This window comes from Vespa mandarinia, chromosome 6, assembly GCF_050613455.1.
Source record: "Vespa mandarinia isolate Hongniang chromosome 6, ASM5061345v1, whole genome shotgun sequence".
Lineage (NCBI taxonomy): Eukaryota > Metazoa > Arthropoda > Insecta > Hymenoptera > Vespidae > Vespa > Vespa mandarinia.
Window position 1 is genome coordinate 7255001 of NC_140815.1, and position 20567 is coordinate 7275567.

The 20567-nt window shown below is 33.7% G+C and overlaps 3 protein-coding genes and 1 long non-coding RNA gene across 7 annotated transcripts in view; 1 reads left to right on the forward strand and 3 right to left on the reverse strand.

Moving 5' to 3' along the window:
- Window positions 1-8070, reverse strand: part of LOC118441003 (long-chain-fatty-acid--CoA ligase 5) — an 11104-nt gene extending 3034 nt beyond the window's left edge. Inside the window, exons 1-8 of one of the 4 annotated variants that reach the window (XM_085657514.1) lie at window positions 7540-8068; window positions 6581-6718; window positions 6078-6287; window positions 4812-5765; window positions 4201-4324; window positions 2966-3302; window positions 2321-2789; window positions 442-732 (exon numbers count right to left, since the gene is read on the reverse strand). In XM_085657514.1, coding sequence (XP_085513640.1) covers window positions 442-732; window positions 2321-2789; window positions 2966-3302; window positions 4201-4324; window positions 4812-4889 — 1299 coding nt within the window. In that variant the 5' untranslated portion in view covers window positions 4890-5765; window positions 6078-6287; window positions 6581-6718; window positions 7540-8068. Of the gene's footprint in view, window positions 1-441; window positions 733-2320; window positions 2790-2965; window positions 3303-4200; window positions 4325-4811; window positions 5766-6077; window positions 6288-6580; window positions 6748-7539 lie in introns of all 4 variants that reach the window. The other 3 variants (XM_085657515.1, XM_085657513.1, XM_035864817.2) reach the window with 3 other exon arrangements.
- LOC146872961 (uncharacterized) lies at window positions 741-2307 on the reverse strand. Its single transcript, XR_014982257.1, has 3 exons — window positions 1827-2307; window positions 1155-1333; window positions 741-1084 (listed from the first exon to the last, which is right to left on the reverse strand). It is a non-coding gene; the product is annotated as an uncharacterized LOC146872961 (long non-coding RNA).
- Window positions 8071-8437: 367 nt separating the features above from the next.
- LOC118441004 (uncharacterized) lies at window positions 8438-9638 on the forward strand. Its single transcript, XM_035864819.2, has one exon. The coding sequence runs from the start codon at window positions 8565-8567 to the stop codon at window positions 9630-9632; it is 1068 nt and encodes a 355-aa protein (XP_035720712.2). The 5' UTR covers window positions 8438-8564; the 3' UTR covers window positions 9633-9638.
- Window positions 9639-9798: 160 nt separating this feature from the next.
- On the reverse strand, window positions 9799-19185 carry Mtp (microsomal triacylglycerol transfer protein). The gene is made up of 5 exons (XM_035864808.2): window positions 18609-19185; window positions 17583-17606; window positions 13697-13890; window positions 12006-12671; window positions 9799-11828 (listed from the first exon to the last, which is right to left on the reverse strand). Exons 1-5 carry the CDS (start codon window positions 18676-18678, stop codon window positions 10083-10085), a joined length of 2700 nt encoding a protein of 899 aa, XP_035720701.1. The 5' UTR covers window positions 18679-19185; the 3' UTR covers window positions 9799-10082.
- Between the last annotated feature and the right edge of the window lie 1382 nt (window positions 19186-20567).

Here is a 20567-nt window from a genome sequence, read left to right on the forward strand (position 1 = left end):
GAAGAGAAAAAAAAACACAAAGAGAAAACAAAAAGAAAAAGAAGAAGAAGAAGAAGAAGAAGAATTAATCCGAAACGTCCGAACAAAATTTAATGGTTTTCCTTGCAACGAAAGAAGTGTGGTTCATTATTTTAATTTTAATAAGTTACCGTTGTATCGTTAAAAAAGAAAGATTCAGTAACTGCTGAAAATAACAGGGAAGAACCGAACGGGAAGAGACGCGGTTTCTTTTGTTACATCAAGGAAATATAACACATCCCTCACCCCTCCCAACGGCTAGCCTGTTCTTTTCGTAATTACGTAAGAACAGGTTGGTTCTTGTTTTTGCTGTTTTTTTTCCTTCTTTTTTCTTTCCGCCCCCTACCGGGCCCACTCTTCGTAGGGAGAGAGGGAAAAGCAGGAGAAGAGGGCGGGGGTGGATCATCGACGTGTATTTCGAACCTGTATAGTGAGAGTGATCGGTGCGCAACATTCAGTTTGACCATATCCCTCGACGACGAGACAGCCAAGGGCGCACCTTGTAAAAGTGAGGACATTACCAGCCAATGGCGCGGAACCCACTAACATAAGTCTCAATCTACCACCCATAGACTCTTGAATCTTCTTGAATACCAGCCTATCCCATACGCCATTGTTCCTCACTATACTCTTCTTGATCTCCCTTTCCTTCGAACGCATCCCAATGTTAAATATCATTCTCTTGAAGAACGAACTCTGAAGTTCCGATTGTACCTGATGAAAAATAATATAACGTTAAAACGTAAAACTGTCGTAGATCAGTCAGAATATTCTATATTTAAAGAAGCACGAGGTGTATCTTCCGACTCTTTCTAAGTTATACATATCTATATATCTATCTATGTTTCTATGTATGCATGTATGTATGTTCTTTGGCAAACGACGAAACCGGCACGTCTGTCGTTCGTTTCTACGTCAATATCGATTCGACTGCTAAATGGCTTAAGTACGTGAAGCTGTCATCCTGAAGGCCTAGACTTCGAAGCGTCTATCGATTATCGATTATGAGTCCAACAAAGCGAATATGCCATCATTTTTTGTCAACCTTCGTTATGTAGATCTAAAGCTAATAGATTTGTTTTTATTTACTGTTAGAAAACTCTCGATTGAGTGGTTAATAATGCATATGCGTGCACCTATGTATATGTGTGTGTATGTGGTGTATGTAGATTTTTGGATCTCTTACGATGTCTCTCATGAAGATCGTACAAAAACGTAGCCAAGTTCAATTTCCTCTCTTTTCGTACCCCGTGTTCAAGTCACGTTGTTTTTAGTTTGTTCAAAGATCAACTTTCTTCGATATTTATAATTTTTCCTTTTGATCGAAAATATATATTTATCAGTATTATGATATGATCAATAAGTTATATCTAATGTTTATTTATTCTAAACGAAAATAACACAACGAATAGAAAATGATAAGTGAAGTTAAATATACATAGATACATCGTGAACGATAAAGTAGTCGTATAAATTCTTTTCATAGAGAAACGAGAAGAGGAAACTTGTAACGTAACATTATTCTATTCACTATCTTTATAATCTAGAAATATATAAACTCTCCCACGTAAAATCTCATGTAGAATCTAAATATTAACTCGGAGAACTGACTTCTGAAATATTTGTAAAGTAAAGAGAATTATTCTAAATTGACGATATGTGTCGGCCTTCGAATTTACCGGAAATAATCATCGCGTATCAACATTATGCAAGAATACGTTTTCATGTTTTATTATGAACCCCTTGATTATATATATATATATATATATATATATATATATATATTTAATGCGTGAGACTAGACGTACAAAACTCGTGGTTTATCATAAACGAATTCCATTCAATGAAAGCTAACTTCCAAGGTTACTCGGATGACATGCCGTAATTTTCTTTCCACCTGTCGTGCCTGTGTGTGCCGAGCGAACATTTTACGCCCTGCAACTGTCATTGGCACGTCGAAAGATATTGCGCAGTACCAACTGAAAAATGACGGAAGAATGATACAAATCGTATCCGTCCTACGGTAATGATCCATTTTTAATATTGTCTTAAAGATATTCTTGTGGTATCTCTTATTGGGAACGAGGTTACGTTGTTCCTCGTTACGTCGTTCCTCGTTACGTCGTTCCTGATGCTAATTGCCAAAGATCATGGATAGCTAGTCCGATATATTGATGAATAAAAAAAAAAAATGATGCAGAAGGGGTGGAAAGGAAAGAAAGCAGAAGTAGAAGAAGAAGGTAAAAAAAAAGAACAAAAAACAAAAGAAAAGAAAAGAACAAATTCCACTTCAACTACTCACTTTGTCGTACATGCGATTTAACAGCCTAGGTACAGCCGGCATTACGGTGGGTTTTAATGCTTTCATATCGTCCGATAACCTCTTGATATCACCGCTGTAGAAACCGACTGATCCCCCAACCATATATAAACCATTCTCGCAACAACGTTCCAACATATGTGCAAGGGGTAAGAAGCTAATCATGGTATCTTTGCAGGTCGGTGTGTGATCACCCAATTGCAATAGGACCGCGCATACGCCTGCCATTACATTTTGATGCGTCAACATAACTCCTTTTGGATTGCCCGTCGTCCCGGAAGTATAACAAATCGTACAAAGATCCGTAACCCTCGGTGGTACTTCAGGTTGATTCTTCTGTGCACCAAGTCGTTCGATATCCTCAAACTTCAAAAGTTCAATCCCGCGATTCTTTGCTCTCTGATTCGTCGCCGGTCTCGTTTCTTTAATGACGATTAACTTCCTTAAACACCTGTCCAAATATAATTCGATCTTTGTTAGAAGGAAATTTGTTAAGGGACGATAGTGGGGTGCCAAAAAAAAAAAGAAAAAGAAAAAAAATAGCGGGATCAGGAGAACAAAACAAAAAGGTTGTCATACATAATTCGTGCAATGATAAAACGATATATTATGTATTCTGATAAATACCTAGGAGCTTTGTCGAGAAGTAAGTTAGATTTCTTATCATCCTCGCAAACTACTATACTGATATCAGCCTGGTTGATAATGTATGCACACGCGTCTGGTCCTAATGTGTCGTAAAGCGGTACAATAACTAATGAATACGTGTAACATGCTTGTTCCGTCAGGATCCACTCAGGACAATTTTGACTGTATAAGCCCACCAATGTGTGCTGACCAGGGACCAATCCCAAGGATACGAGACCGGAACCAAAGTTCTTTGCCCTGAGTAAAGTCTCGTTGTAGTGAATCCATTGGTAAGGTTTGTTAGGTCCATCTCGCCAGCCAAGACACGGACCGTTGTCTGCGCATTACAAAGGGTTGCCAAGATTACTTCTTACTCGTAGATTCATAGATGATAGAGTTAATAAGAAAGAAAGAAAGAGAGAGAGAGAGAAAGAGAGAATAATTGCCAGGTCCCGAGAAATGTTCGAGGCTAGACTTTGTGGGAACGCAAGAATTTAAATTGTCACGCGACGCATTGCCTGACAAACATCTGTTCTGGCAAGAATTTGAGTGTACGGTTTCATTAAAGGCGTGTACGTACAATTATGATCTTTGTTACCAATGGGAATCATACGTTGAGGAAAAAAGCCAATAATAAGATTTTCATCATCGGCTAGGCCATGATACGACGACACTAAAATGTAATGTTGTTTTCGGAACGACAGGTGGTCAATATATCGTGCTGGTGGGCGTGAATCTCCCTCTCTCTCTTTCTCTCTCTCTCTCTTCCTTTCTCTTTTTCTTTTTTACACACACGGACTATTTATCTTTCTAAATTTTGTTCAATGTAAAAATAAAAACGATTGAAAATAGATGACTGACAACCTTTTCGTAAAGGTCATCAAATTATTTCCAAGATATGACTAAAAAGTAAAGGCTGCGACACGATAAGAGACAAGAGAATTGCATTAAAGATAGAAAGTATTGCAGTTAAAGGCCACTAAGATCCGAATCATTTCGCGCTTGTTTACAAGATTTGTTGCACGACCGTCGTTGCCAAACGACATTCACAACCGCGTGGGACACGAGAGAGAGAGAGAGAGAGAGAGAGAGAGGAGAGAGATCGATCATTTTAATAACACTCGAAGAGATCTTCCTCACGAACGATATCGACGGCACAAAGTTGTTTATAGATTTAAATAAACAATCGAGGCGTCTCATTTAATTTAATCGCTGACATTATCCTATTAACTTACTGGACTCTTTGGCACCTCTGCGAAAGCCTTCGTAAAGCGTCTTGGTGTCCTCGTGAATGTAACTTATGAACTTGCCCTCCTTGCTGTCCTTGTAGAATCGTGAGACTCTTATCAAATCGGCACCCTGTAAAACGTCCAAGAGAATTCTCTTGACAGTATTCTCAAGACCCCTGGGTGTTCCGGTTTTTGTTATATAATGAAATGGCAAGTGCAACACTAAATTTAGCAACCGTGCGTGGTTAGCACCGCACAGCTAGTGGAGAAGAACATTATCGATTTCGTGAATTTAAAAGAAATTTTATAATGGAAAATCGAACGATTTGATTTCTTTTCGACTTTCACCAAATATCTCTTGTAATTGAATTATTTCAAGAAAATCCGATTTAAAGCGATCTTGTATTAACACTCAAATGAGACAGAGTAAGATGCCAAAGTGATACATACAAATATACATACATACATATATATATATATACGCGCGCGCGCGCGCGCGTGTGTGTGTGTGTATGTGTGCGTATAAGAAGAAAAGGGAAGAAAAAAAAGATGATATATATATATATATATATATATATATATATATAAAAACGCTGTAACGAGAAGAGACACTACACCTTGAAGGTATCAGATTGCTCGTTGAGGTCGATCGGCGCGCGGATCGGCTCGTGAAAAAACCAGCCCGAGGATGGCATAATTTTTCGTACCGCGCACGGACGGATGTTTAATTGGGCAATGCGTGTACGGACGCGTATTTACGCACGCCGTGATACGCGATACGACGTCGTTCTTTCTTATCCCTTATTCCAATATCTTAAGCAAACCTTTCAAAGGAAATACATTTTGGAAAAAAAAAAAGAAAAAAAAAAAAGAGAAAAAAAGAAAATAAAGAAGTTCGAGATATAAAATTTTAAATAATAAGCAAACGAGTCAGTAATTCGTTTGATCGTTGAGATTCAACAGGAATGAGCCAAACGAGTCGTCGGATTGAGACGAGACGTACGGGCCGATATGCCCGCGGTTACTGATTCTCCTCCACTTGCTTTTTCGAGAGACCAAATTTTGGCATTAAAGAAGCTTGTCACGAGGTGATGCTACCGAACTTCTACCGACTTAACTCGCTAACTAAGACGAGTAGAGTACTCTAGTTTTCAACGTTTTGACTCTCTCATACTTCGTGCCACGAAGCGCGCACGGCCTATTCTCTATCCGCAAACTACTCTCGACTATATTTAAATATAGTGTCTCGTTGATGTAGAAAGGGAGAGAGAAAGAGACAGACAGAAAGAGATAGATAGAAAGAGAGAGAGAGAGAGAGAGAGAGAGAGAGAGAGAGAGAGAGAGAGTCATTCTCGACAAAACACCGGACTTGGATCATCGTCTCGATCGGAAGTACCGATCTGTTGATGTTATATTGTCCATTCTTGATTTTCATCTTCTTCTTTTTTATCATAATCATCATCATCATCATCATCATCATTATCATCATCATCATCATCATCATCATCATCATCATCATCATCACCATTATCATCACCTTCGTTTTCTTCTTTCTTTATTTTCCTTCCCGCCTATTAATTAATCAATCAATCATTATTATTTCATTGAAGATTGATATCTATATCTACGAGATACGTTTAAGTATTACGATTGGTATACTTTTTGATATAACAATTCGATCGCAAACTTTTCTTTTATCTCGAGAAAGAGAATGAGAGAAAGAGAAAGAAAACAATACATTTTTATTCAAGATAAGATTGATAAAAACGTCGTTGCTCCGACGAACGACTCGGCGACACGGTGCATCTATATCTTCGTGAATTGAAATTATTATTTAATATATAAAAATTGTGCATTTTTAAGAAGAAAAATAAAATCAGTACCATCATCAAGGATCATCCCTATATACGTATGTTGTATACATTTATCCAGTGAATAAAGTAATTTAACCGTCGCTCTATTATCTCATTTTACTGTTAAGGCGATAAGACACCCAGTTGATTTATTAGACATTGGACATTGGACATTCGCCGAACATCTTTTAGTCGTTTGTCAAGGTATAGTAGTCATGAGAAGAGATATACGATGAATTACTGAAGAAACGAGATAAATATTATATATGTATCTGTGATCGTCTCTTTTGAAGTAATAAGGAAAGAGAAGAAAACAAAAAAAAAAAAAAAGACAAAAGAAAGAAAAAATAAAGAAAAAGGGGGGAAAAAAAAGATGGATAGAATGGTATTGGATCTAAAGAAAAATCTATATGTACAATAAATTAGGAATGTACAAACACGTAAAAGATCTATTTACATGTAATCAAAAAAAAAAAAAAACTATTTACATATCGTATAATTCAGTCTACAATAATTTGTTATACTTTTCTTACCGGAAGTAAAATACTTTGAGCGTCGAGTGGCCACAATGGTTTTTCCGGCTTAGGTCTTGTAGCATAATATGCTGCTACACCAGTGATTACGAGAGCTCCGGCACCGCTCAGATACGGAATGTAATCCTCGAAGTTCGACTGTAACACTTGATTTAAAATCATTTGAACTAAAAAGAGAACTTTATTGATTAGTATTATTTTTTTTTCTGTATTTTTTTTTTTTTGATTGTCCAGCATCAATTGAAATTACTTCAAAAAATACTTAAAAAAAAAAAAAAAGGAAAAAAAGAAATTTACTTAGAAATTGTGCAAACGTTAGGTGAATACTTGAAACTAATTAGATTGGCAATATCGGGTATCGAGATTTGAAAAAAAAAAAAAAGAAAAAAAAAAAAGAAAGCAGAGACCGGCCTTTTTTTTTGTGCATAATTTAAATGTAAAACAACGATAATTCTTTATACGTGCCATTATCACTTTTTTTTTTCTTCTTTTCATCATCAAGGTCGTTCAAGTTTATAGACAATAATAAGGAACGTCGATCAATAAAGATGATATGATAAACAAACATACGTATCAGATGACAACGATTGTTCATAGCTTATTCCTTCGTCCGGTATCGACGCAATATTACGTGCGCATAACAAAGGACGAACCCCATGTCTATAAAATACTACTAATAGGGTTTTGCGATAGTTAAACTAAACAACGGCACTGTTATATAGACGATATAGAGAAGTAAGGATCAATGTACGACACACGAACACAATATTCAACGACAAAGAGTAACTTAACGAGCTTTATGATTACTTTACTACACGTGTTAACACGCGCTTACAGGATATTATTAGGCGTGAGAATATGTCAGCTTAGTTTGCTTAAAAGAGCGTATCTTTTTTCCTTTTTTTTTTTTTTTTTTTTTTTTTTTTTTTTATTAGTATCAACAAATAATATATACTCACTGACGAAACGTAGAGATTATCGTACTGTTCTCACTCGTACGTATTCAATGGAACAAAAACAATCTTCCTCGTATTCACGTTGAAATAAACTGCGCGTCCGCACTAACGAACGATATCTCTCTGGGTTTCTCTATCTCTACGTGTGTGTGTGTGTGTGTGTGTGTGCGTCTTTCTCTCTCTTTCTCCCTCCCTCTCTCGCTCTCTCTCTCTCTCTCTCTCTCTCTTTCTCACGAAAAATATCGTAAGAAATCTAGAAACTCGTTGAATTCTTGCCGAATAATGGCACCGAAAACAGTTCGGGCCAAAATGCAACTTTGGTCAGGGCCACGGCATGGCCTCGTGCACATTTGATTTTCTTATAGATTTTGATAGTTCTTTAATGATAATACAACGAGAAAGAAAATTATGACGACGACGACGATGACGATGACTACGACTACGACTACGACGACGAAGACGACAGCGACGACGACGACGACGACGACTGACAGGTTTGCGTTGCGTTGCGGATTTTCGCTTGCGTATATACCCGCCGCGTCCTGACGTCACTCTGCAGCGAATCGATGAACAGTGCCGCGAGCGACCCTCCAGCACCCCCAAACGGTAACGACAATAGCCCCGTTGCATGTGTTGTCGCGCAAAGGCGTAGACTCTCTATTTCTCTATCTCTTTCTTTCTCTTTCTCTCTCTCTCTCTCTCTCTCTCTCTTTTCCAGGACAAGTTCTCTTGCATTTGATTTTCCTCTCGAACAGTTGGCAGGGTAGAATTCGAAGTATAACAAAATTGTATGTAAGCTCGGTCGAGTGGTGGTCTGCGGTTGATAAGAAATTACCAACGGCAGACACTCTTATTGGTAGCTATTTGGAGAACGATCCTTCTTCAATCCGTACCAGACACATCCGTCGAAGGACACGTGCAAACTCGCATTCGGTGATAGAGGCACACGGCATATGCCGTGTTGGTTCATCGATCAGAAGTGAAGGAACTTTAGTTAGGGATAACCCTTTGGATAACTAACTTTTACCATGTGTTCTTCTGGTTCATGGAGTTTAATAATAATTGTAATACTCGGGATTTGTTATGTATGGAAAACTGGATTTCTCATGTGGCCACGTTCTACTAGTGTTAGAGCTACGGCGTCGATAAGATTAGATCTTAGTTTGCCTACAACGGCTTTATCGATCAATCGTCATATCTTCAATTCGACATCGGCTGGAAGAACGAATGATAAAAATCGTAAAAGGTATCGTGACACGGTATCAAGATATATGCTTAGACTTTACCATTTACGTCCGGAGCATGACGTTGTCAGAGCACTTCAGCCTATTCACATATCGGCACCTGTAACCGATGGAGGAAGGATCGTTGAGTTTTCTCTACCGTTAGTTGATTCACAGGAAACATTGGAAACCGCCGAATTGCTTGGTACCGCGGGTACAATATTTAGAGTAAGGAGCATAGATGATATTTCGAGAAAGACGACTCGGGAAAAAATGTCAAGGTCAAGAAGGGATGAAACTTGGAGAGCCTTCAACGTAACATCAGCGGTCGCTAAAAGAAACGGGAATCTCGTTAGATTACATGTACATGGAAGGGTCTCTTATAGGCCAAGAGCTGACGGGCCAATTTTGTTGTTGAGTTATAGGAAACCAAAGAGAAGGAAGAGGTATCGTCGTTCAACGTCCTTGGAACAGGACGATAACGAGGAAAATATACGTTGGGAGGATGATAGTCCTCGACGAAGGCGTAGAAACTCTTGCAAAAAGCGTCCACTTTATGTTGACTTTGCTTTGATCGCTTATGACGATTGGGTCGTGGCACCGCCGGGATACGAAGCGTATCAATGCGCTGGAAAGTGTTATTACCCGTTCGGTGATCATCTCAGTCCGACGAAACATGCCATAGTTCAAACCCTCGTACACGGTGCTCTTCAACGTACCGAAAGTATAAATGGTAATAAACCTGTCGGAAGAGCCTGTTGCGTTCCAACGAGATTGGCACCCACGAGTTTGCTCTATCTCGATTCAACTGGTACTTTAACATATCAGTATGGTTACGAAGATATGGTGGTAGCGGAATGTGGTTGTCGGTGATCATCGTATAAGTCGTTTTTTCTTTTTCTTTTTTTTTTCTTTTGTTTTTTTTTTCTTTTCTTTTCCCCCTCCCATCCCCCCCCACCATCTCCCTCCCCCTAAAATCTACATATTATACTCGATTAAAGCATCATTATCATTTGCAGATATTTTATAAGGTTTAATGTTATAACTTTACAGATTCTTTTTATTAATAAAATTTTAATCCTTTATCTACAAACATGTCACTTTTATAAATAGCATCCTTGGCGAGTGATGAAAGGAAAAAAAAAAAAAAAGAAAAAAATATTAGGGCTAACTTACGCGCGCGCGCATACGATCATATACAAAATACAAATAATTCTAAGTCTCTCTTTGTTGTTCATGTAAATTTATAAATATCCTATTGTGCGACAACGCATATAATCGATTTTAAAGTCTCGATTTCAATTTTCAAATATAGATTATTACTTAGCTAGACACTTTAGAACACATTTCATTATTTTTTCTGTTAAGCAGATACGATCTGCCAGGTGAAAAGAGTCTTATTCTTCGTGTTTTTCGTAATCTATGCCTGCTGTTTGGTATCCTCTCGATCTTATAGATCTGTTGTTTGATCAATGTGTCAGGTTGACTGAGTCTCATGCATAAGGAGACTTGACCAGAAAAATCCACGTCGGTTGTTAATTCCAATTTCGGTTCCATTGTCAATGAATATTCTGTCATACTTTGGACAAAATTTGAACGCAATTTGCTACCACCTTGGATTACGATACCGGCACTCATGTCTACCAAGGAATGAGCATTTCTCGACCAAAGACTCAATTGAATTTGTCCGGCAAGATCGAAACTCATGGCACCTTGAACATCCATTTCATTAACAAAACCAGCTGTAAGTGGTATAAACTCGCTGTGACTGTGCAAAGATGTTATCGCTTGGAAAGCTGGTGTTCTTTCGGATGCTGTTCCGGACCAAACGTGTCCCATCAATTCACCTTGGCCTGAGAAGAACACGAAAGGTCTAATACCGACACCTAACAAATCAATTTCCATTCCAGCCGTAGGTATGTCTTCATCGGCATCTGCATTATCATCTTGATTCGAAGACACGAAATTACCAAGACCGCGTGCGAAAAGACCAAGAGAAAACATTGTTTCCTCGTGTTCACCGGTTTCTAATACTACGTTTACAATACCACGTTTCAATAATCCTGCATTAATCTCTTGTATTGTTACGAGAGATCCATTACTACCCTTTGATTTTAAGAAGCTCCGTGAAAAAGCCGTACTCAATCCTTTTTGAGCTAACACATGATAATTATTAATTTTCCGTTGTAGTTGATTGAAATTCTCTTTCAAATTACGTGCGAACGTTTGATTCTTTTCAGACAATTGTTCAAAACGTTGATTCAAATATTTACGTATCTCGTATGCCAGATCATTATTGGCTAAAGATTCGATGAGTCCTCGAAGTTCCTCCTTGGACGGTCCACTCTCTAGAATGATATCCAATGCAAGAGTACGAGCACTGCTGTCTCTTTTAGATTTACCGATCTGATAAAATGTCTTAAATGCAGCTTCCTTAACGTCAGACGTTATATATTCACTCGGTAGTGCTGCCAATGCACGCCAAGCTACAATACTTGTAGCAGAACTCTTATCTTCGGTGTATTTTAAAAGTATTGGTATTGCTTTTTTGCTCTTTAAATTTCTAAGAGCTCGTAGAAACTTTATCTTACACTCTTCTCCCGTACAACTATCTAAACCTAATTCTAAACTAAATCTGGCCTTTTCTATCACAGTCGAGGTTCCATAATGTCGTGCAATCGCTGCAGCTGTTAACGCGAACGTTTCCGATAGTTTATCATTTTGCATGGTCTCCTCCGATCTTCTAAGAATATCTTTGGCTATATCAGCATCCGGATTTGGGGACATCGACAAGGCCCAAAGATATCTCTCGGTATCATCGCCTATCTCATCTTGTCTGAGTATCTTCATAGCAGCCTGATGTGTCGCTGTTGTCGATGTCGAGCCGTAAAGATCCAAAAGTTGTGTCTTCAGTTGTCGATAACGTGGACTCTTTAATAATTTTACTAATTGTTCGGTTGTCGTTCGTTTGACTAGAGGTAACAGCTTTAAAAAAGCCGATGCGGATTTCGTTGTTCCCAAAGCCGCATTATTTAAAGACTCGCGATGATCTTCGACCATATGTTCCAACTGAAAAAAAATCAATTATTTTTTCTTTTTATCACTTTTACGTTTTACAATCTTTTTTATTACAAAATTTCTTTTCCAACTTATTTCTATATACAAAAAAAAAAAAAAAAAAAATATATATATATCATGTGCATACAAGAAATTGTAATAAAGTATCTTATATATGTAAATATATACCATTGGACATCCAGATTCTGGACAGGTAAAAGGTTCCATTTCCAGTTCGATGTCAGTTTCTCTATAACCAGGTTGAAGAAGAGCCACAGCGTGTTTAACGGTATTTGCATCTAAATATGCTATCACCTTGTCATCATTCCTTGGAATCTCTATTAATAATCTCTTCGTCGTTACCATACTACCTACTTCCGGTCTGGTTACCAAAGTCAACTGGTGTTCTTCTTCCTCCTTAATGTTCGTTGGTAATAAAAACGACGACAATTCGTATGTAACATTACGATAACTGACAAGTTTTACATCGAGTATAGAATTAGGATGTTGTTTCTTTGGCGGTAAAGCGTTGGTGTTGATTTTACAATTGGATTTACGTTTAAATATGGTTTTCGGTCCCAAGGAAACATAATTAACCGTGCAAAGACCCGATGCATCCTTTTCACGGATCTCATCGTCGAACGTTTTGTATTGAAAGATACTCGCCAAGCCACGTTTCAGATTCTTCGATGATACCGATTCAGATGTGTCCAAATAGACAGCTTTAATTTCACCATTCTTCCATAAAACGATAGCGGGCCTTTGAGATATTTCGTTCACTCTTGATGAATGTTCTACGAAACCCTCTGGTTCTGGTGCTTTTCGCGATTTAATCAATAATTGCGGTGACGAGATCTGTATATGAAAAGAACAAAAGATAGATATTTATTAAATTTTTATTTATCGAATTATTTTTAAATTTATTATTTATAAAATATTTATTCAAATTTTTTATTTATTTATTGTTCTTTTTTTTTTTTTTTTTTTTTTAACAAACATTAAAACTTTCGCGAAGTCTGTTATAGAGTTTTATAATTCGAAAGAAATCAAACAAATATATATATATGTCGAATTTGTTAATTGCATTCGTATTCACGTTTTATCAATGTAAAAAATATCACAAATTAAATAACTTACAGATAACGTAAAAATACGAATCGACGTTTATCTCCCCGATTGAAATCCAAAAAAAATTTAATAATCGTTTGTATAATTTAAATATAAGCGATGTAAAAAAGGTTATCGATATTATCAGAATATTATCGCTACACGATAAAGAAAAATTTATTAATAAATACACGTACATATGTATATCAAATTTGTATCTATATATATATATATATATATATATATATATATATATTATTTATATATAAATAACTGTTCACGCGAGTTAAAACTTCTTTTTTTTTTAATCATTTCACTTCATTTTATTTTTTTATCAGATTTAATTATCAGAAAGAACAACACAATTTGAGCACACACAATATATTATATAATAAAATATAAATTACTTTTCTTTTTTTTTTTTTTTTTCATTTGATCTATAGATCGTACATTGAGATAGGGAGGAGGGGAGGCAAATAAAAAAGAAAAAAAAATCCCAAAGACAAAAGAATCCAAAAGACAATAGAACGTAATAACGGTATTTTTAAAATGGATTCTACAATGTATGCACATACGGTAGATCGTTAACGGGGTTTTTACACTTGCAATTGAAATCAATTGTACGAGACGATATATTAAGCATGCCGATACTACCTAATCGAAATAACACATAGAAGCTTTGATAGTGTGACATGAGTATTCTATCTCTTGGTCATATATACATATATATATATTTATTTAATGAAATAAAATGTAATATAAAATAAAATCACCTCGATATTCAAAAGAAAAGATTCTGGATCGTTGGGATCCCTCCAAACGGCGGTCACATCGAGCTCGGCAGTTAATTGAAAGCCAACGTCACCGGCAAACTTGGAGGGTCCAGATTCCCTGAACAAAACTGTTGTCGTTAGTTGATATTTCAGACCACTTCCGACATCCCAACCTTTGGTGGCACCAGCTACCGCTGAAAATAAAATGCACAATATCCAGTACATGTTCTTCAGCTTCTCTTTTGTTGACAATGTTCTGAACGGTCTTGTTGTGTCGTTGTTGTTGTTGTTGTTGTTGTTGTTGTTGTTGTTGTCGTCGTCGTTGTTGTTGTTGTTGTTGTTGTTCGATCGAAAAACTTCCTTCGCGATCTATATATTTTTTTTTATTAATGGTAACAATGGTTGTTATTAAAAAATAAAAAAGAAACAGAAACGAAAGAGAAAAACAATAGCAACAGAAGGGAAAAAGAAAAAGGAGCGAACGGAGACACTTCCACACACAAAAAAAAAAAAAAAAAAAAAAAAAAAAAAAAAAAAAGAAAAAAAAAAACAAAATAAAATACTTTGTTACACGAGTCGCCGAATTGTAATATCGGATATAGGTTTTTTTTATTTTTTCAAATTGATACTGTACATAAGTATAAATTTTCAAATGGAAAAAATTAAGAGCCACGAGGCGACCGATTACGAGTTTACGCGTCGTCTGTCGGATCCACTGTAGCCCTGTAAGAACCGCTTCACGAGTTAACGCTGGAATAGTTTCGTGTGAGAGTAAAAGTATATGTGTATGTCTGTGTTTTCTTCCTATGTGTATTGTGTGTGTGTGTGTGTGTGTATGTCCATATCTGTGTCGGAGGACCAGTGACTCCCTCACGAGAGAATATACATCTAACATACTACTAAAAGGTCACCGTTAAGTCGCGATGAGATTCTAACGATTGCTATTACTACTGACAGACTAAAAATTAGATTTAAATGGACCAGAACGAGAATAAGGATACGGGGGTAAAAATAAAAAAAGAAAAAAAAAAGAAAAAATAAAAAAAAAAATAAAAACTAACTTTCTTTAATGCACGTAAATATGAGATATTTAATGAATTATTTATATGTAATTATCTTTCAATTCGAACGTCTTTTATACTTTCTTTTGTACACAGGATTTTAAAAATAATAATAATAATAATAATAATAATAATAATAATAATAATAATAATAATAATAATAATAATAATAATAATAATAATAATATATACATATATAATACTTTTATGTAGAGTATAAAAAAGCTGCATTAATTGATATAATTGGATTTTTCGAAATATCAATGCACAAAATTGCATAAAATTATTTGCATATTATGCAGCATCTGATACTATTTAACTTTGACCTATAACATTTTTATCTATTTTCAATCGTTTAGAGGATACAAACTGTTTCAATTGCGTGGGACATCATTAATATATATAAAATATATATTATAGTATATATATATATGTATGTATATATATATGTGTGAATATATATATATATATATATATATATATGTGTATATATATATATATATATATATATATATGTGTATATATATATATATATATACAGAGTGATTCAATCAACTCTAATCAAAAGTCGTATCCAGTACTTTTTTTTTTTAAACACAACTTTAAAAAAAAAAAGATAAAAAAAGTAATATTCATGTGGAATATTTTTTTTTTTAAGGTTAAGACACAACTTTAAAAAAAAAGATAAAAAAAGAAAATTCATATGGATCATTTTTATTTTTTTTTCATTCACGTGCAACATGTTCCAATTTGCGATAAAAAAAATATACAACCTTGAGAATATGCAATCCAAGAAATGTACTTCAATTAACCAAAAAAAAAAAAGAAAAAAAAAGAAAGAAAATTGTGTTGAAGTTGAATGAATTAGTAGATATTTGTCAAAATATTTCTCGTAAACTAATCACTGTTTCGACATTGTATCCGAATATTTTTTTATTCATATGTTATTTTATTCATATTATTTTATTCAAAACATTACGAGGAATCAATTCGTGAAAAAGAAAAGAAAAACAAAAAAAAGAAGAAAAATAAAAAAGAATATAAGAAGAAAGAAAGAAATCGTAGTTCCATTTATAAAAGAAAAAAAAAAAAGAAAAAAAAAACGAGTAGAAAAAGAATATTGATAACCTCGTGACAAAAAATGACCTTACTGAAAAAATATTCTTTCGATCGTCAGATCAGCCCCCCTATTGAAGTAGTACAATTTTTTATTTCTCTTTTTCTTTTTTTCATGAAACCAAACATGATAAAGATAGTCAATATATAACATAACAGCCGTATGTATTCTTATTTTGTTTCAATCGAAGTTGAAAAAAAACTATGAAGAAAAAAAATAAATGGCTCAAAATAAAATCCATATATATATATATACATAATCGTGATACTTGTTTTTTCACATATGCAGCATTCATATGGAATATTCATTTAGCAATTACATTATTTTTTTCTATGAAAACTTTCCTCTTCTACTTTTTTTCTTTCTTTGTTTTTTTCTTTTTTTTTTTTTTTTTACATCGAATCCTCTCGAAAAAAAAAAAGATAAAAATCAAAATAGTATTCGGATAATACGATCAAAAAATGATTAATTTGCGAAGTATTTTGAAAAAAAAAAAAAATATATATATATATACAATATATATATAATGTGTTACAAACGAAACGGATTATAACCTCTTCGATCTTATGCTTCGTATAAATTTTTATAATCTTATTACCGGACAAAAATATTTTCCGAAAGATTATTACTTTCTAAGATCAGAGAGAAAGAAATAAGAAAGGAAAAGGAAAAAGAAATACAAAAAAATCAGAACCCCCAAAAGATACGAAGATATATTTTTATACGTATCTCAAATCACGATATTAAAATTTGCCTTTACAAAGTTTAATATCCGAATGATTTATTTCATATTGAATATTATTTATCGATAATTATTTTTAGTCATCGTATTGACTAAAAATTAAATATTACTTACCGTTTACGGTATCTTTGTTATATATATATATATATATATATATATATATATATATATATATAAAATCTGGGCAAAACCTACGACTAAATTTTTGTCTTTAATACTATCGACACTTTCACTGTTTCACTAAAACTTGTTTAAAAAAAAAAGAAGCCAAAGAAGAAAAAAATTGAATTTCCAAGAAAAAAGTAACTCATTTTAACGGGATTTTTTTTTTTTTTTTCGTTCTGTAAATGAAATTAATAAAGCGTAAAATGAATGAATATATATATATATATATATATATATATATATATATATATTTAGCGAGATACCTTAAATCACTAAACAATTATTATTATAACGGTATTTATGTAACGATAACACACTACGAGACTTTAACACTTTAAGGTTATCATAAATAAATTTCGTACGACGTGCACGACTATTATTAGATACTCGAAAAAAAAGAAAAGAAACAAATAGCTTTAAACAAACTGACTTATTTGTCTTTGTTAATTGTTATCAAACAATATTACGGTTTATTTTACGATTTCGAACTGGTTTGATCACTTGTTGAACATCTAACCCCGAGGAGTTAACTCGTCAAACAGGATTTGTACATTCTGGCGGGAGATTACATTTGAAACGTGGCAAGACTACTAATATATTCCTACATAATAAATTAGTCATATGATTATAAATACAATCGTTTCATTCCTATGAAATATTTACATTGTATAATTATCGTTTAGTGCGTTATACGATCTAACTTATTTTCTTTTCCTTTTCTTTTTTTTTATCGTATACAATTCATATCGTATATGATTTTTAAATTGATCAACGTAGTAGCAAAGAAATTGGTCTAATTACCTGGCGCCATCTGACAGTAGGAACCTGTAAAGAAAAAAAAGAAGAAAACTTTATATAAAATTTGAATTTTCCACGATGTTTTTATAAAGAACATACACATAATTGATTGTTTGAAAGTTAATTTTAATTAAGAATTTAAATTAACTAATAATGCTTGTGTATAAGTGTGTGCGTGTGTGTGTGTGTGTGTGTATGTGCGTGATTGTGTACAGATAAGTGTAAAGTCGAAGAATGACAGAAAAAAAATATTTATAAAAAATCAACAAGGATGTAAGGTTATATGTGTGTATATATATATATATATATATATATATATACTTAACGTTGTGTTTGAGTCGTTATATAAATATATATAAATCCAAACAAGAACGTGTCTTATCATATCACAATGTAAATACGTAAAATAAATTCATTAAAAAGATAGTGAAAAGTATCAACCAATGACGAAACATTTCACTAATTATATCACGATCAGTGATTGGTTGATCGTCGTTCTATTGTTCGTTAATACAACATTTGTTTTTTTATCGATTTCGAATTAATCTAGCAGGATGTACTAATTTATATTAAAACATCCAGTAATTTGCTTGATCTACACGTATTATGTTTTATTTCTTTTTTTATTATTATAATCTTTTTACATGCATACATCCATACATACATACATCGATACATACATACATCCATACATCATTCATACATATTTATATACATATATACATAACTGATAAAGAACGTTTTATAATGATGATGACGTTTGGGATTTCATCATAAGTAACAATGACACAGCGAAAGAGAGAGAAAGAGAGAGAGAGAAAGAGAGAGAGAGACAGAGAGAGAGAGAAAGAAAGAGAGAAAGAGAGAGAAAGAGAGAGAGAAAGAGAAAGAGACAGAGAAAGAGAGAAAGATAGAGAGAGAGAGAGATGGCGCACGTGTGTCATAGGATAAAACGAAAAAGAAGATAATCAAGTGTGGTAAAGTAGGAAATGACTTTGTATCAGGGAGGCCAACAGCCTCTTTACTCACCAAAGAGTGCCAGAAGGTAGACGAGGTAAATGATCAGAGTAGTGAACGGTGGCCTTTTAAGACAGGCCATATCTTTATTCTGGTTCCTTGTAGATGATCTTTCTCGTTCCTATTTCTCTTAGATTTTTAATAAATTATAATAAAAGTTCTCGTGATGCCTTTTTCTATTCTTTAAACTTTTCACGAATATAAATAGGAATTATTATTAGAGACACAGAAAAGTATAAGACAGTACAGAACAGTGAGCTGCGTTATCGTGACGGGACCGGCACCCGTCAAACCCCTCACTGTACCCATTTGACCCTCCCTTTTCCTCCCTCTCTCCGTCGTCTTATCCGCCACTCATTCTCATTTTCCTTCTCATTCGTTTTTTTCCCTTCTTTCCTTCTCTTGTCTCCACTCTCTCACTCGCTCTCTCTCTCTCTCTCTCTCTCTTTCTCTCTTTCTGTCTCTTTTCTCTTAATCTTCTATCTTTCTCACACGCACGTAAGATCGTTCATTCGTTCGTTTGTCCGTTCGTTCGTTTATTCGTACGTTCGTTGGTTCGTTCGTCTTCCGTCCGCACGTCATATCGTGCCGCCACTGCACTCTTCTCTTCAATCCTAGTTTATTCTCTTCTTCGATTGGTAAAAATAAAAAAATAAGAATTATAATAAGTTGGAACGCATTAGTAGATATATATATATATGTGTACACATATACCGAATATAATATAAAATCTAAATATAATATTCGTCGGAAGATATAAAATTAGATTTTATTCGACGAAATTTTGTATTTAAAAAAAAAAACCCGCCAAAAATTCTTCCTACCGTACGTCATCATATCAACAACGCATTTGTAAAGGAAATACGTATGATCGTAATTATTGTGATTAATTTTATTAAATATCTTCGAAAGAGATGCACGGTCAGTAAATTTTCTTTATTATCTTCTATAGAAAATTCGATAATTAATTGAACAAATATCTTTGTCAATTATTCCAAAGTTAAAACGATTGTTTATCTGACAGTCATAGTCATATATATATATATATATGTAAATGTCCGATTTTTAGGATATGTTTTGTATTTAGAGAAAATATTAAAATGATTGAAAATGTGATGTTACGATGTTAAGTCGATCGAATTACTACGCGTATAGTTCTCTTAGTAATATTAAACAATAAATATTTCTTATCGTATTTACCAGTTTTTATGGGATCTTTGAACTAGTTATAACCTTACTTATCTTTGTACGCTCTCATTTCGTATCATTTGTGAGTTTTCATAATATTTCTGTAAAACTTATGACGCTTATTAGTTAATATTATATAAACCACGAACTAATTGACAAGCTCACAGCAATATATATTTTTATATATCATTTTTTTTCGCACTTTGTTAACAATTCAAATCTATATATTTATGTGTATGTAGGTATATATTTTATATATATACATATTGTGTATTCTTTATTTTCTATTACAGATGTTTTTTTTCTGTTTTTATTCATTTTCTTTTTTTTTATTATATTCACTGAACTAACTTATCTTTAAAATATACAACGAAAATAAACAATTAAGAATGTTTGTATTTACGAGGAAAATTTTGTTCCCTTTCATTATTCAGAAAGAATAAGTTTTTGGAATTGAAACTATCTTATCGATTGAGAAAATTTATCACCTGTCGATAATATACCATATATCATAAAAAAATAAATATTAACATAGAAAATATCTTAACGATGTAATAAGTAGAACTAAAAGTAGTTCGTTCTCTGAATGATAAGACAAGAGCTATTTCATATATTTTCAAATATAAAAATGAAAATAAATATAAAGAAAAAGAAATAAAATAAAAAAAAAGGACATAAAAAATTCTTCTAATTAGTATTAAATCAAATTGTCAAAATTATTATTCTATTGTTATTCGATGGTCGTGTGATATAAAATAAATAAATCGATAAAGTAATATGCAT

Coding starts and splice junctions, on each gene's coding strand:
- LOC118441004 (XM_035864819.2), top strand. CDS start 8,565: ATGTGTTCTTCTGGTTCATGGAGTTTAATAATAATTGTAATACTCGGG.
- Mtp (XM_035864808.2), bottom strand. CDS start 18,678: ATGGCCTGTCTTAAAAGGCCACCGTTCACTACTCTGATCATTTACCTC. Junction 17,607..18,608: donor CTACCTTCTGGCACTCTTTG/GTGAGTAAAGAG, acceptor TTTTCTTTACAG/GTTCCTACTGTCAGATGGCG. Junction 13,891..17,582: donor CTACTGTCAGATGGCGCCAG/GTAATTAGACCA, acceptor TTTTATTTTCAG/CGGTAGCTGGTGCCACCAAA.